The 14,126-nt window shown below is 49.8% G+C and overlaps 1 protein-coding gene across 1 annotated transcript in view; it reads right to left on the bottom strand.

Moving 5' to 3' along the window:
• The window catches only part of LOC122920260 (alpha-parvin), a 63,574-nt gene extending 57,506 nt beyond the window's left edge, over nucleotides 1–6,068 (bottom strand). Inside the window, exon 1 of the mRNA XM_044269634.1 lies at nucleotides 5,883–6,068. Coding sequence (XP_044125569.1) covers nucleotides 5,883–6,018 — 136 coding nt within the window. The 5' untranslated portion in view covers nucleotides 6,019–6,068. The remainder of the gene's footprint in view (nucleotides 1–5,882) is intronic.
• Between the last annotated feature and the right edge of the window lie 8,058 nt (nucleotides 6,069–14,126).

The raw sequence follows: 14,126 nt of genomic DNA, 5'->3' as shown, positions 1-14,126 counted from the left end.
GCAAATAAAAGTTAACCCCTTATCTGTCCGATGACTTGGGTCTGAGTCCTTCCAAGCAAGCGCTGGAAAAAGTGGTCAAAATACAATTTTTACCAGTTTTCCTTTTGACGTTTGGTGGTAAAAGCAGAATTTCGTTATGGATTCCGTCATAATAGAAGTCTATGGGCTGCCAAACGGATCCATTACGCAGGCCATAGACTTCTATTATGACGGAACGAATAACGGAATGTCTCAAAGGCGCTCCGTTACGCATTCCGTCATAGAATTGTGTCATGGTCCGTGGTAACAGAATCCATAATACAATTCTGCTTTTACCACCAAACGAAGCGTGAACGAATTTCATAACATCTCTAAATAGAAGGTCCGGAGTAATAGGACGATACCTATGTGATTATAGAGGGTCCGGAGTAATAGGACGATACCTATGTGACTATAGAGGGTCCGGAGTAATAGGACGATACATATGTGACTATAGAGGGTCCGGAGTAATAGGACGATACCTATGTGACTATAGAGGGTCCGGAGTAATAGGACGATACATATGTGACTATAGAGGGTCCGGAGTAATAGGACGATACCTATGTGATAATAGAAGGTCCGGAGTAATAGGACGATACCTATGTGATAATAGAAGGTCCGGAGTAATAGGACGATACCTATGTGACAATAGAAGGTCCGGAGTAATAGGACGATACCTATGTGATAATAGAAGGTCCGGAGTAATAGGACGATACATATGTGACTATAGAGGGTCCGGAGTAATAGGACGATACCTATGTGACAATAGAGGGTCCGGAGTAATAGGACGATACATATGTGATAATAGAAGGTCCGGAGTAATAGGACGATACCTATGTGACAATAGAAGGTCCGGAGTAATAGGACGATACCTATGTGATGATAGAAGGTCCGGATTAATAGGACGATACCTATGTGATGATAGAAGGTCCGGAGTAATAGGACGATACCTATGTGATAATAGAAGGTCCGGAGTAATAGGACGATACCTATGTGACAATAGAAGGTCCGGAGTAATAGGACGATACCTATGTGACAATAGAGGGTCCGGAGTAATAGGACGATACATATGTGATAATAGAAGGTCCGGAGTAATAGGACGATACCTATGTGACAATAGAAGGTCCGGAGTAATAGGACGATACCTATGTGATAATAGAAGGTCCGGAGTAATAGGACGATACCTATGTGACAATAGAGGGTCCGGAGTAATAGGACGATACCTATGTGATAATAGAAGGTCCGGAGTAATAGGACGATACCTATGTGACAATAGAGGGTCCGGAGTAATAGGACGATACCTATGTGATAATAGAAGGTCCGGAGTAATAGGACGATACCTATGTGATAATAGAAGGTCCGGAGTAATAGGACGATACCTATGTGACAATAGAAGGTCCGGAGTAATAGGACGATACCTATGTGATAATAGAAGGTCCGGAGTAATAGGACGATACCTATGTGACAATAGAGGGTCCGGAGTAATAGGACGATACCTATGTGACAATAGAAGGTCCGGAGTAATAGGACGATACATGTGTGATAATAGACAGCCCTCCCCGGAGTAATAGGACGATACATGTGTGATAATAGACAGCCCTCCCCGGAGTAATAGGACGATACATGTGTGATAATAGACAGCCCTCCCCGGAGTAATAGGACGATACATGTGTGATAATAGACAGCCCTCCCCGGAGTAATAGGACGATACATGTGTGATAATAGACAGCCCTCCCCGGAGTAATAGGACGATACATGTGTGATAATAGACAGCCCTCCCCGGAGTAATAGGACGATACATGTGTGTATCCGCTATCCTTAGGGCTTTAATGTGTTGTTCCACTGATCGGGCATGCAGAGAGGCTGGCAGCACTTGGGTCCATATTGGGGGTCATTTATCAGACTACCATTAGAGCGGCATAGTAGATTAGGCTACTTTCATATCTGCGTTGTGCTATCCGGTATTGAGATCCGGCACAGGGTCTCATACCGCCGCGCAACGCTTCCGTTTTGTCCCCATTCAATGTCAATGCATTCCGATCTGGTTTGTTCCCTTGCACGCAGCGTTTTTCTGTGCAGAATGTCAAAATGAAAAAACACGATCCAGCACCAAAAACCATGTAAATCAATGGTGCTGGACCGGTGCCACTTAAGGCAGACGAAAACACTGAAGTGGAGCAAAAATCACAATGTTTTTCTGCTTAATTCATACATAAAAAAGGCCCAAAAAAAATTCTTAAAACCCCACCAGAACGATTGTGCCTGGTCCCTGCTGCGGGCGGGTACTGACCAAGTGCACGCTGTTTACGGATCCACATGATACGTTCCACACCACAAAAACATAGAACAGTGCGGTGCCGTATCTTGCGGATCCATTCAAGTCAACAGATCCATGATACGGAGTGCACGCGGCCGGTGGCCGTAAACTGTGGATCCGCTGTTTGTGGCCCGAGCACGGGGCATACGCGCTCGTGTGCATGAGCCCTAAAACTGCTCTAAAACCCCCACCGGGGGTCATTTATTAAGACTGCCATTATCAGACGGTGTTTTTTGTACATCGACGCTGCTTCTGCAAGTTTCCCCTAATCTATGTTTGGACGTCACAATTAGTGGAGGGCGATTTATCACTGGTGAAACGGAAAACTGGCGGAGTTACCCCTAGCAACCAACCCGATTGTACACTTACAGCGCTCATTTGGAAAATGAAAGGCAGAATCTGGATGAACCAGTGTTGATAAATCTTCCCCTGTGTGCCTGTCAGAAAATCTACACCAAGCTGCTGGAAGATTTCAGCTCTGAAGTATGCAGAATGAGTGCAGCTCTGGAGTATAATGCAGGATGTAACTCAGGATCAGTACAGGATAAGTAATGTATGTACACAGAGACTGCACCAGCAGAATAGTGAGCGCAGCTTTGGAGTATAATACAGGATGTAACTCAGGATCAGTACAGGATAAGTAATGTATGTACACAGTGACTGCACCAACAGAATAGTGAGTGCAGCTCTGGAGTATAATACAGGATGTAACTCAGGATCAGTACAGGATCAGTAATGTATGTACACAGTGACTGCAACCGCAGAATAGTGAGTGCAGCTCTGGAGTATAATACAGGATAAGTAATGTATGTACACAGTGACTGCACCAGCAGAATAGTGAGTGCAGCTCTGGAGTATAATACAGGATGTAATTCAGGATCAGTACAGGATAAGTAATGTATGTACACAGTGACTGCACCAGCAGAATAGTGAGTGCAGCTCTGGAGTATAATACAGGATGTAACTCGGGATCAGTACAGGATAAGTAATGTATGTACACAGTGACTGCACCAGCAGAATAGTGAGTGCAGCTCTGGAGTATAATACAGGATGTAACTCAGGGTCAGTACAGGATAAGTAATGTATGTACACAGTGACTGCACCAGCAGAATAGTGAGTGCAGCTCTGGAGGATAATACAGGATGTAACTCAGGATCAGTACAGGATAAGTAATGTATGTACACAGTGACTGCACCAGCAGAATAGTGAGTGCAGCTCTGCAGTATAATACAGGATGTAACTCAGGATCAGTACATGATAAGTAATGTATGTACACAGTGACTGTACCAGCAGAATAGTGAGTGCAGCTCGGGAGTATAATACAGGATGTAACTCAGGATCAGTACAGGATAAGTAATGTATGTACACAGTGACTGCACCAGCAGAATAGTGAGTGCAGCTCTGCAGTATAATACAGGATGTAACTCGGGATCAGTACAGGATAAGTAATGTATGTACACAGTGACTGCACCAGCAGAATAGTGAGTGCAGCTCTGGAGGATAATACAGGATGTAACTCAGGATCAGTACAGGATAAGTAATGTATGTACACAGTGACTGCACCAGCAGAATAGTGAGTGCAGCTCTGCAGTATAATACAGGATGTAACTCAGGATCAGTACATGATAAGTAATGTATGTACACAGTGACTGTACCAGCAGAATAGTGAGTGCAGCTCGGGAGTATAATACAGGATGTAACTCAGGATCAGTACAGGATAAGTAATGTATGTACACAGTGACTGCACCAGCAGAATAGTGAGTGCAGCTCTGGAGTATAATACAGGATGTAACTCAGGACCAGTACAGGATAAGTAATGTATGTACACAGTGACTGCACCAGCAGAATAGTGAGTGCAGCTCTGGAGTATAATACAGGGTGAGACGTGCTGCAGTCACTGTGTACCATGTCCAGGGTGAGATGTGCTGCAGTCACTGTGTACCATGTCCAGGAGCAGGGTGAGATGTGCTGCAGTCACTGTGTACCATGTCCAGGAGCAGGGTGAGACGTTCTGCAGTCACTGTGTACCCTGTCCAGGAGCAGGGTGAGACGTGCTGCAGTCACTGTGTACCATGTCCAGGAGCAGGGTGAGACGTGCTGCAGTCACTGTGTACCCTGTCCAGGAGCAGGGTGAGATGTGCTGCAGTCACTGTGTATCATGTCCAGGAGCAGGGTGAGACGTGCTGCAGTCACTGTGTATCATGTCCAGGAGGAGGGTGAGACGTGCTGCAGTCACTGTGTATCATGTCCAGGAGCAAGGTGAGACGTGCTGCAGTCACTGTGTATCATGTCCAGGAGCAGGGTGAGACGTGCTGCAGTCACTGTGTATCATGTCCAGGAGGAGGGTGAGACGTGCTGCAGTCACTGTGTATCATGTCCAGGAGCAGGGTGAGACGTGCTGCAGTCACTGTGTACCATGTCCAGGAGCAGGGTGAGACGTGCTGCAGTCACTGTGTACCATGTCCAGGAGCAGGGTGAGACGTGCTGCAGTCCCTGTGTACCATGTCCAGGAGGAGGGTGAGACGTGCTGCAGTCACTGTGTATCATGTCCAGGAGCAGGGTGAGACGTGCTGCAGTCACTGTGTACCATGTCCAGGAGCAGGGTGAGACGTGCTGCAGTCACTGTGTACCATGTCCAGGAGCAGGGTGAGATGTGCTGCAGTCACTGTGTACCCTGTCCAGGAGCAGGGTGAGACGTGCTGCAGTCACTATGTACCATGCCCAGGAGCAGGGTGAGACGTGCTGCAGTCACTGTGTACCATGTCCAGGAGCAGGGTGAGACGTGCTGCAGTCACTGTGTATCATGTCCAGGAGCAGGGTGAGACGTGCTGCAGTCACTGTGTATCATGTCCAGGAGCAGGGTGAGACGTGCTGCAGTCACTGTGTACCATGTCCAGGAGCAGGGTGAGATGTGCTGCAGTCACTGTGTACCCTGTCCAGGAGCAGGGTGAGACGTGCTGCAGTCACTATGTATCATGCCCAGGAGCAGGGTGAGACGTGCTGCAGTCACTATGTATCATGTCCAGGAGCAGGGTGAGACGTGCTGCAGTCACTGTGTATCATGCCCAGGAGCAGGGTGAGATGTGCTGCAGTCACTGTGTACCCTGTCCAGGAGCAGGGTGAGACGTGCTGCAGTCACTGTGTATCATGCCCAGGAGCAGGGTGAGACGTGCTGCAGTCACTATGTATCATGCCCAGGAGCAGGGTGAGACGTGCTGCAGTCACTGTGTATAATGCCCAGGAGCAGGGTGAGATGTGCTGCAGTCACTGTGTATCATGCCCAGGAGCAGGGTGAGACGTGCTGCAGTCACTATGTATCATGCCCAGGAGCAGGGTGAGACGTGCTGCAGTCACTATGTATCATGCCCAGGAGCAGGGTGAGACGTGCTGCAGTCACTGTGTATCATGCCCAGGAGCAGGGTGAGACGTGCTGCAGTCACTGTGTATCATGCCCAGGAGCAGGGTGAGATGTGCTGCAGTCACTGTGTACCATGCACAGGGTGAGACGTGCTGCAGCCTCATACTGTTACATTGTAGCAGTTCTTACCTTCCTTGGCTTTCTTCCTTCGGGCCAGAGTTCCTCCGAGTTTCCCCAGGAAGGAGTCGTCCTTCTTCCTGGACGGGGGTGACTTGGGGGTCGGGGATTTCGGGGTGGAGGGAGACTTTTGGGGGGACGTGGCCATGTTTGCTGGGTGACTGCAGGGAGGAGGCTGAGCTCGGCTCCAGCGGAAACGGAATTATTCCAGCAATGTCAGGAGCTGCTCCCTCCTCCTCCCAGTCATCCCAGTGCTCCCAGTGCTGCCGGGACAGAGCCCTCTGTGCACAGACGGGGATCTGACTCCCAGTGCAATAACCAGTCACTGCTAGCCCCCCAGTATAATACCCTAACCAATACATGGCAGCCCCCAACCCTCCCAGTGCAAGAACCAGTCACTGCTAGCCCCCAGTATAAAAATCGAACCAATACATGGCAGCCCCCTACCTTCCCAGTGCACTGCCCAGTCATTGCTAGCCTCCCCAGTATAATCTAACCAATACATGGTAGCCCCCAACCCTCCCAGTTCACTGCTAGCCCCAGGGCCGGTGCAAGGATTTTTGCCAACACAAGCGAAGCTACATTTTGGCGCCCCCCCCCCCCCCCCTCCCACGCTTCTCCTCTCTGTGGTCCAGGTATCTTCTCTCGGCTTCAGACAATCGCTGGTTTTTAAGTACCATATTTTTTTCCCTCTAAGACACTAGGTTTTAGAGGAGGATAATAAGAAAAAAATATTTTCCATTACACCTCAGGTCAGACCAGCAATCAGACCCCCAATGTTAATCAGACCTCAGATCAGAACTCCATGTCAGACATCATCCCCCAGCCATCAGCCCCCAATGTCAGCCATCAGACCCCCATGTTACATTTCTCCCCCTCCATGTCACATTTTTCCGCCCTCCCCCAGGGTGCGCCCTAAGGCGGCCGCTTGGTCTGCCTTATGGTAGCACCGGCCCTGGCTAGCCCCCCAGTATAATAACCTAACCATTACATGGCAGCCCCTACCTTCCCAGTGCAATAACCAGTCACTGCTAGGCCCCCAGTATAATACCCTAACCAATACATGGCAGCCCCCAACCCTCCCAGTGCAAGAACCAGTCACTGCTAGCCCCCAGTATAAAAATCGAACCAATACATGGCAGCCCCCTACCTTCCCAGTGCACTGCCCAGTCACTGCTAGCCTCCCCAGTATAATCTAACCAATACATGGTAGCCCCCAACCCTCCCAGTGCACTGCTAGCCCCCCCCCCGTATAATTATCTAACCAATACATGGCAACCCCCAACCCTCCCAGTCACTGCTAGCCCCCAGTATAATCTAACCAATACATGGTAGCCCCCAACCCTCCCAGTTCACTGCTAGCCCCCCAGTATAATACCCTAACCAATACATGGCAACCCCCAACCCTCCCAGTCACTGCTAGCCCCCAGTATAAAAATTGAACCAATTCATGGCAGCCCCCAACACTCCCAGTGCAATAACCAGTCACTGCTAGCCCCCCAGTATAATCTAACCAATACATGGTAGCCCCCAACTCTCCCAGTTCACTGCTAGCCCCCCAGTATAATAACCTAACCAATACATGGCAGCCCCCTACCTTCCCAGTGCAATAACCAGTCACTGCTACCTCCCCAGTATAATCTAACCAATACATGGTAGCCCCCAACCCTCCCAGTTCACTGCTAGCCCCCCAGTATAATAACCTAACCAATACATGGTAGCCCCCAACCCTCCCAGTGCACTGCTAGCCCCCCCAGTATAATAATCTAACCAATACATGGCAGCCCCCAACCCTCCCAGTGCACTGCCCAGTCACTGCTAGCCCCCCAGTATTATAACCTAACCAATACATGGCAGCCCCCAACCCTCCCATTGCACTACTAGCCCCCCCCCCCCAGTATAATAATCTAACCAATACATGGTAGCCCCCAACCCTCCCAGTGCACTGCTAGCCCCCCCCCCCCAGTATAATTATCTAACCAATAGATGGTAGCCCCCAACCCTCCCAGTGCACTGCTAGCCCCCCCCCCCCCAGTATAATAATCTAACCAATACATGGTAGCCCCCTCCCCAGTATAATAATCTAACCAATACATGGCAGCCTCCAACCCTCCCAGTGCACTGCTAGCCCCCCAGTATTATAACCTAACTAATACATGGCAGCCACCAACCCTCCCAGTGCACTGCCCAGTCACTGCTAGCCCCCCAGTATTATAACCTAACCAATACATGGTAGCCCCCAACCCTCCCAGTGCACTGCTAGCCCCGCCAGTATAATAATCTAACCAATACATGGTAGCCCCCCCCCCCCCCCCCCCCCGTATAATAATCTAATTAATACATGGCAGCCTCCAACCCTCCCAGTGCACTGCTAGCCCCCCAGTTTTATAACCTAACCAATACATGGTAGCCCCCAACCCTCCCAGTGCACTGCTAGCCCCCCAGTTTTATAACCTAACCAATACATGGTAGCCCCCAACCCTCCCAGTGCACTGCTAGCCCCCCCCCCCCCCAGTATAATAATCTAACTAATACATGGTAGCCCCCAACCCTCCCAGTGCACTGCTAGCCCCCCCCCCCCCAGTATAATAATCTAACTAATACATGGTAGCCCCCCAACCCTCCCAGTGCACTGCTAGTCCCCCCCCCCCCCTCCTCAGATTCTGATATCCCAGAGATCTGACAACTCCAATACAAAAAACGATTCCCCCCGGACCCCACTGATTTGATGGCAGCCCCTTAATACAGCCATGCAAGAGGCTTTGATACAATGCAGCCCCCAATGTGCTTCTCAGAGTACAGCAATCTCACCCCTAAAATAATTGGATTTAGATCATTTTAAGGCCTCCTGCACACGAATGTGTGTGCGCCCCGCGGCCGTATTGTGGGCCGCATAGGCGGATCTGCAATATACAGGGCGTTCGTGTGCATTCCGCATCACGGATGTGGACCCATTCACTTCAATGGGTCCGCAAATCTGGAGATGCGGAACGGAAGCACGGAATGGAAACCCACGGAAGCACTGCGGATTGCTTCGGTGGGTGTTTGTACATTGAGCCCGAGGCGCACACATGGGCTAATAGTCTGCCCACAATTTACTCTGAAAATGCAGAAAACGTACACATTGGCAGTTGGCACCGGTTTGTCCTAGAGCTGGACCACTGGACACCAGGGACTGAAGCATGGAACCAATAGATGCCTGTGACTGTAGCACTGAACCACTGGACTCCGGGGACTGGAGTACAGAACCACTGGACTCCGGGGACTGGGCCACAGAACCACTGGACTCCGGGGACTGGGCCACAGAACCACTGGACTCCAGGGACTGGGCCACAGAACCACTGGGGACTGGGGCACAGAACCACTGGATTCCACTGGACTCTGGGGCACAGAACCACTGGGGACTGGGGCACAGAACCACTGGACTTCCGGGGACTGGAGTACAGAACCACTGGACTCCGGGGACTGGGCCACAGAACCACTGGACTCCGGGGACTGGGCCACAGAACCACTGGACTCCGGGGACTGGGCCACAGAACCACTGGGGACTGGGGCACAGAACCACTGGGGACTGGGGCACAGAACCACTGGGGACTGGGGCACAGATCCACTGGACTTCCGGGGACTGGCGTACAGAACCACTGGACTCCGGGGACTGGGCCACAGAACCACTGGACTCCGGGGACTGGGCCACAGAACCACTGGACTCCGGGGACTGGGCCACAGAACCACTGGACTCCGGGGACTGGGCCACAGAACCACTGGACTCCGGGGACTGGGCCACAGAACCACTGGAATCCGGGGACTGGGCCACAGAACCACTGGACTCCGGGGACTGGGCCACAGAACCACTGGACTCCGGGGACTGGGCCACAGAACCACTGGACTCCGGGGACTGGGCCACAGAACCACTGGGGACTGGGGCACAGAACCACTGGGGACTGGGGCACAGAACCACTGGGGACTGGGGCACAGATCCACTGGACTCTGGGGCACAGAACCACTGGGGACTGGGGCACAGAACCACTGGACTCTGGGGACTGGAGCACAGAACCACTGGAGACTGGGGCACAGAACCACTGGACTCTGGGGCACAGAACCACTGGGGACTGGGGCACAGAACCACTGGACTCTGGGGACTGGAGCACAGAACCACTGGAGACTGGGGCACAGAACCACTGGACTCTGGGGCACAGAACCACTGGACTCTGGGGCACAGAACCACTGGACTCTGGGGACTGGGGCACAGAACCACTGGACTCTGGGGACTGGGGCACAGAACCACTGGGGACTGGGGCACAGAACCACTGGACTCTGGGGCACAGAACCACTGGACTCGGGACTGGGGCACAGAACCACTGGACTCTGGGGACTTTGTAGGACATCATGGACTAAGACACAAGCAAATCAAAAACATCCCCAATTTCCGAAGGACAACGACCGTTTCCAGCAGCTGAATGGTTTATTGCATGTAGTTATATTATAGACATCATATATATCTGTATGTACAAAACTCCTAGGAAGGCAGCGCTCCTCCATCAACATCTCCATGGAGCGCAATCAGAAAAAGATTTCATCTCATGTGAAAATAAATAAAATACACATTGTATCAATAAATAATTTCCCGGATACATAGACGAGCGTATTGTCCTAATCGCGGAGTGCTTCTTTATACAGTGACTAAAGCAGAATGATGAGAATGTTCTCACTGCTGCCCCAAGTGGTTACAACCTAAACTTACCATTGTTTAAGACTAGAGAACTAGAAGGAGAACTTGTTTCATAACTTTTTTCCTTTCCAAGTTTTCCCTAAAGAAGAAGCAACAGATCAACAAAGTTCCCCATGTGAACACGGACTAACGGGGTCATTACTCCCATAAAAGACCCCCAACACTTAAGTCTCCTGCCTGAAAGCACCAGTCAAGGGTCCGGAAACCATCATAGGGTATGTGTCTGACCACCGAAGAGGGGATTGTGACGACACGTAGTATAACGACATTCTTAGTGAATTAACCCTTCAATAGACAATTATTATGTACAATAACCTAATGGAGCGTTTAGAAGCTTATTGACCGACCTGCGGAAGGTAATATGATGAGGTAAAACGCGTGCGCCTTTATAAAGTGGCGCCACCTCTGGGACCCCCGCCAACCTGGCGAGTGAAGGGGCTGCTGAGGGTTTGCTCCAGTGTATCCTACCTGTAATTCTCAGCTGTGTGCGGTCTTCAGCATCCAGAAGGAAAAACAAGAATAATGATGGCCTTTTTCAAGATCTCTGCTTGCTGTCAGTGAATAGAAAGTAAAAAAAAAAATCCTGATCTTGTCCATCTGCCACAGGTACAGGTTTAGTTAGCGTTAAAAGCTCTGTCAGTTGGACAGGTTTACATTCACTTACAGCAAGCACAGACCTTTATAATGGTGAGGAATTGAGACAGTTGATTAGAACTTTTTATTAGGAGGTTTATAATAAGTCAAAGTTGTGCGTCTTTTCCAAACGGATTGTGACTTGTGAACTGTAGTGCATTCTGTCGACATGTCCGCTGCAATAACTTTTATTCCGTGTCACCATCTGTGGCCGCCTGACAGTAAAGCGGACCTCCATCCAATATGAGTGCGCAGCACGACGGGCAAGCAGGTATATACGTATGCCAATCCATATCCTAGGGACCATGTCCGCCCCGTGCAGACGACTGGAGCAGCAGCCTGGATTCTGGGAGGAGGGAGAACACAGGGATGCCTTCCTCTGGAATAGGCCTCATGCACACGACCGTGGTGTGTTCTGCGGTCCGCAAATGGACAACGGAATGGAGCAACGGATGCGGACAGCACATGGAGTGCTGTCCACATCTTTTGCAGCCCCATTGGAGTGAATGGATCCGCGTCGGAGCCGCAGCCAAAACAACGGTTGTGCGCGTGAGGCCTTAGGCTACATGCAAACGAACGTTGTTTGTTACGGTGTCCGTTCCGTTTTCTTGGCGGATAGGATGCGGACCCATTCATTTCAATGGGTCCGCAAAATATGCGGACAGCACACCGTGTGCTGTCCGCATCAGTATGTCCGTTCCGTAGCCCTGCAAAAAAAATAGAACCTGTTCTATTCTTGTCCATTTTAGGCATTGTTACAATGGATCCGCAAATCGTGTGCATGTAGCCTTAATTAAATGCCCAGAGACTATATTTGATACAATATATTTCAGCAGCTGATGTATGGCAGAAGGGGCCCCATATCACAATAAGGCCTCTTGCACACGACCGTATTTTTTTTTCAGTATTTTGCGATCCGCAAAAACTATGGATGACATCCTTGTGCATTCCGGTTTTTGCGAAACTGAACATCTGGCCTCTAATAGAACAGTACTACCCTTGTCTGTTATGCGGAAACAGAAGGCATACGGAGTACTTTCTGTTATTTTTTACGGATCCATTGAAATGAATGGTTCCGTATACGGTCCATATACTGAATGGAAACGGGAAATAAAAAAATGTACGTGTGCAAGAGGCCTTACAAAAGGGCCCCTCCTGTTGCCATCACACCCCTGAGTTTTCAGCCTCTGAATGGAAATGGTTTCCATTCACTGAGAGCAAGCAGTGATCTTTAAAATGTTGAAACAAATTCAAATAGTTAATTAGAACTTTTCATTACACAATGATTAAGCTTTGATGCAATAAAACCGGAACGTTTCTTGGTTTGGCGCCTCTCCTCTGAGGACGGCTGCCGCAGAACTCGCCATTGTTTAACTTCCATTATTACTAAATTCCCTTCACCTCCTAAAAGACACAACGACTTAATGTACGTACAACATATAGTCCAGAATCGGACGCTTATTTTATGCCTTTTTTATGGCGCAGACTTGTTTCCCCCTCTCCAGCAAAAAAATGTGCCAAATTTCTTAAAATGTCCCATGAATTTGATGCATTTTGTGCCTGAGGATAGAAATGCAAATCGCCTTTTTTGATCAATTTCCCTATAGTGCAAAATTTTGCACGTTTTGTCACAAATAGTAAATGTGCCGTGCACACACACTCGAGCAGACCATGGTGCATAAAGGATAAATGCGGAAAATCACATTGGCGGGTGGTTCACTGCCATGGAGGTTACAGACAGAAATAAATTGCCTCCTGCTAGTTACCCCTAAGGACCACGGCGCCGCGCTCCTATTCCGTACATCATCACTCAAGCCTGGTTCGCACCTAATCGCTGATGGTGCAGGAATCATATTCATGCTGCTAGTGCTGCTTCTATGGACATAGGCATTACTGCATGTAAAGCGTGTATCTGCGGCCATGTGACCTCCATAGTCGTATCTGCGGCCATGTGACCTCCATAGTCGTATCTGCGGCCATGTGACCTCCATAGTCGTATCTGCGGCCATGTGACCTCCATAGTCGTATCTGCGGCCATGTGACCTCCATAGTCGTATCTGCGGCCATTGAATGTGGTTCCAAGAAAATGCAGCAACATCTAAAAACGCCCAAAAGAGACAACGAAACAATCTTTGGCCATTCACTCCCGGCATTATATGGATGCTGGATTAAAAATGCCCCCAAAATACCCTGTGTGAACATCATAAATTGCTTCACCTCCTAGAAAGCCGTCTTGCCCAACACTGCAGGAGCACTCAATGCCAGGAGAGAGGCGGTAAGCTCGCCCCCGGCTCACCCTCCTCATCATCAACACTGCAGGAGCACTCAATGCCAGGAGAGAGGCGGTAAGCTCGCCCCCGGCTCACCCTCCTCATCATCAACACTGCAGGAGCACTCAATGCCAGGAGAGAGGCGGTAAGCTCGCCCGGCTCACCCTCCTCATCATCAACACTGCAGGAGCACTCAATGCCAGGAGAGAGGCGGTAAGCTCGCCCGGCTCACCCTCCTCATCATCAACACTGCAGGAGCACTCAATGCCAGGAGAGAGGCGGTAAGCTCGCCCGGCTCACCCTCCTCATCATCAACACTGCAGGGAAATGTCGCCATTAAATCTTATGTAAATGAAGCTTAATCGCTGTTTAATGAAACATTGTGCAACATCCTAAGTTATTTTGTGCTTGAATTCTTCATCATGTTTAAAAATTCTGCTTGCTGTCAGTGAATACAAACAGGCTGATCAGGTCGAACCATCCCAGATATGGAGCTTCTTGCAGTAACTGATACTTTGTGACAGTGAGGTTTATAAAAGACATACATCAAGTCCATGAACCTGAACTAGGAGACGGGGTAGATGTGTAATGAATCCTGCAGCCAGGATCAGGGTGGATTTCCAG

This window comes from Bufo gargarizans, chromosome 10 (genome assembly GCF_014858855.1).
Source record: "Bufo gargarizans isolate SCDJY-AF-19 chromosome 10, ASM1485885v1, whole genome shotgun sequence".
Lineage (NCBI taxonomy): Eukaryota > Metazoa > Chordata > Amphibia > Anura > Bufonidae > Bufo > Bufo gargarizans.
The sequence above is the reverse complement of the archived record's forward strand: the minus strand, read 5'-3'. Positions and strand labels throughout refer to the sequence as shown.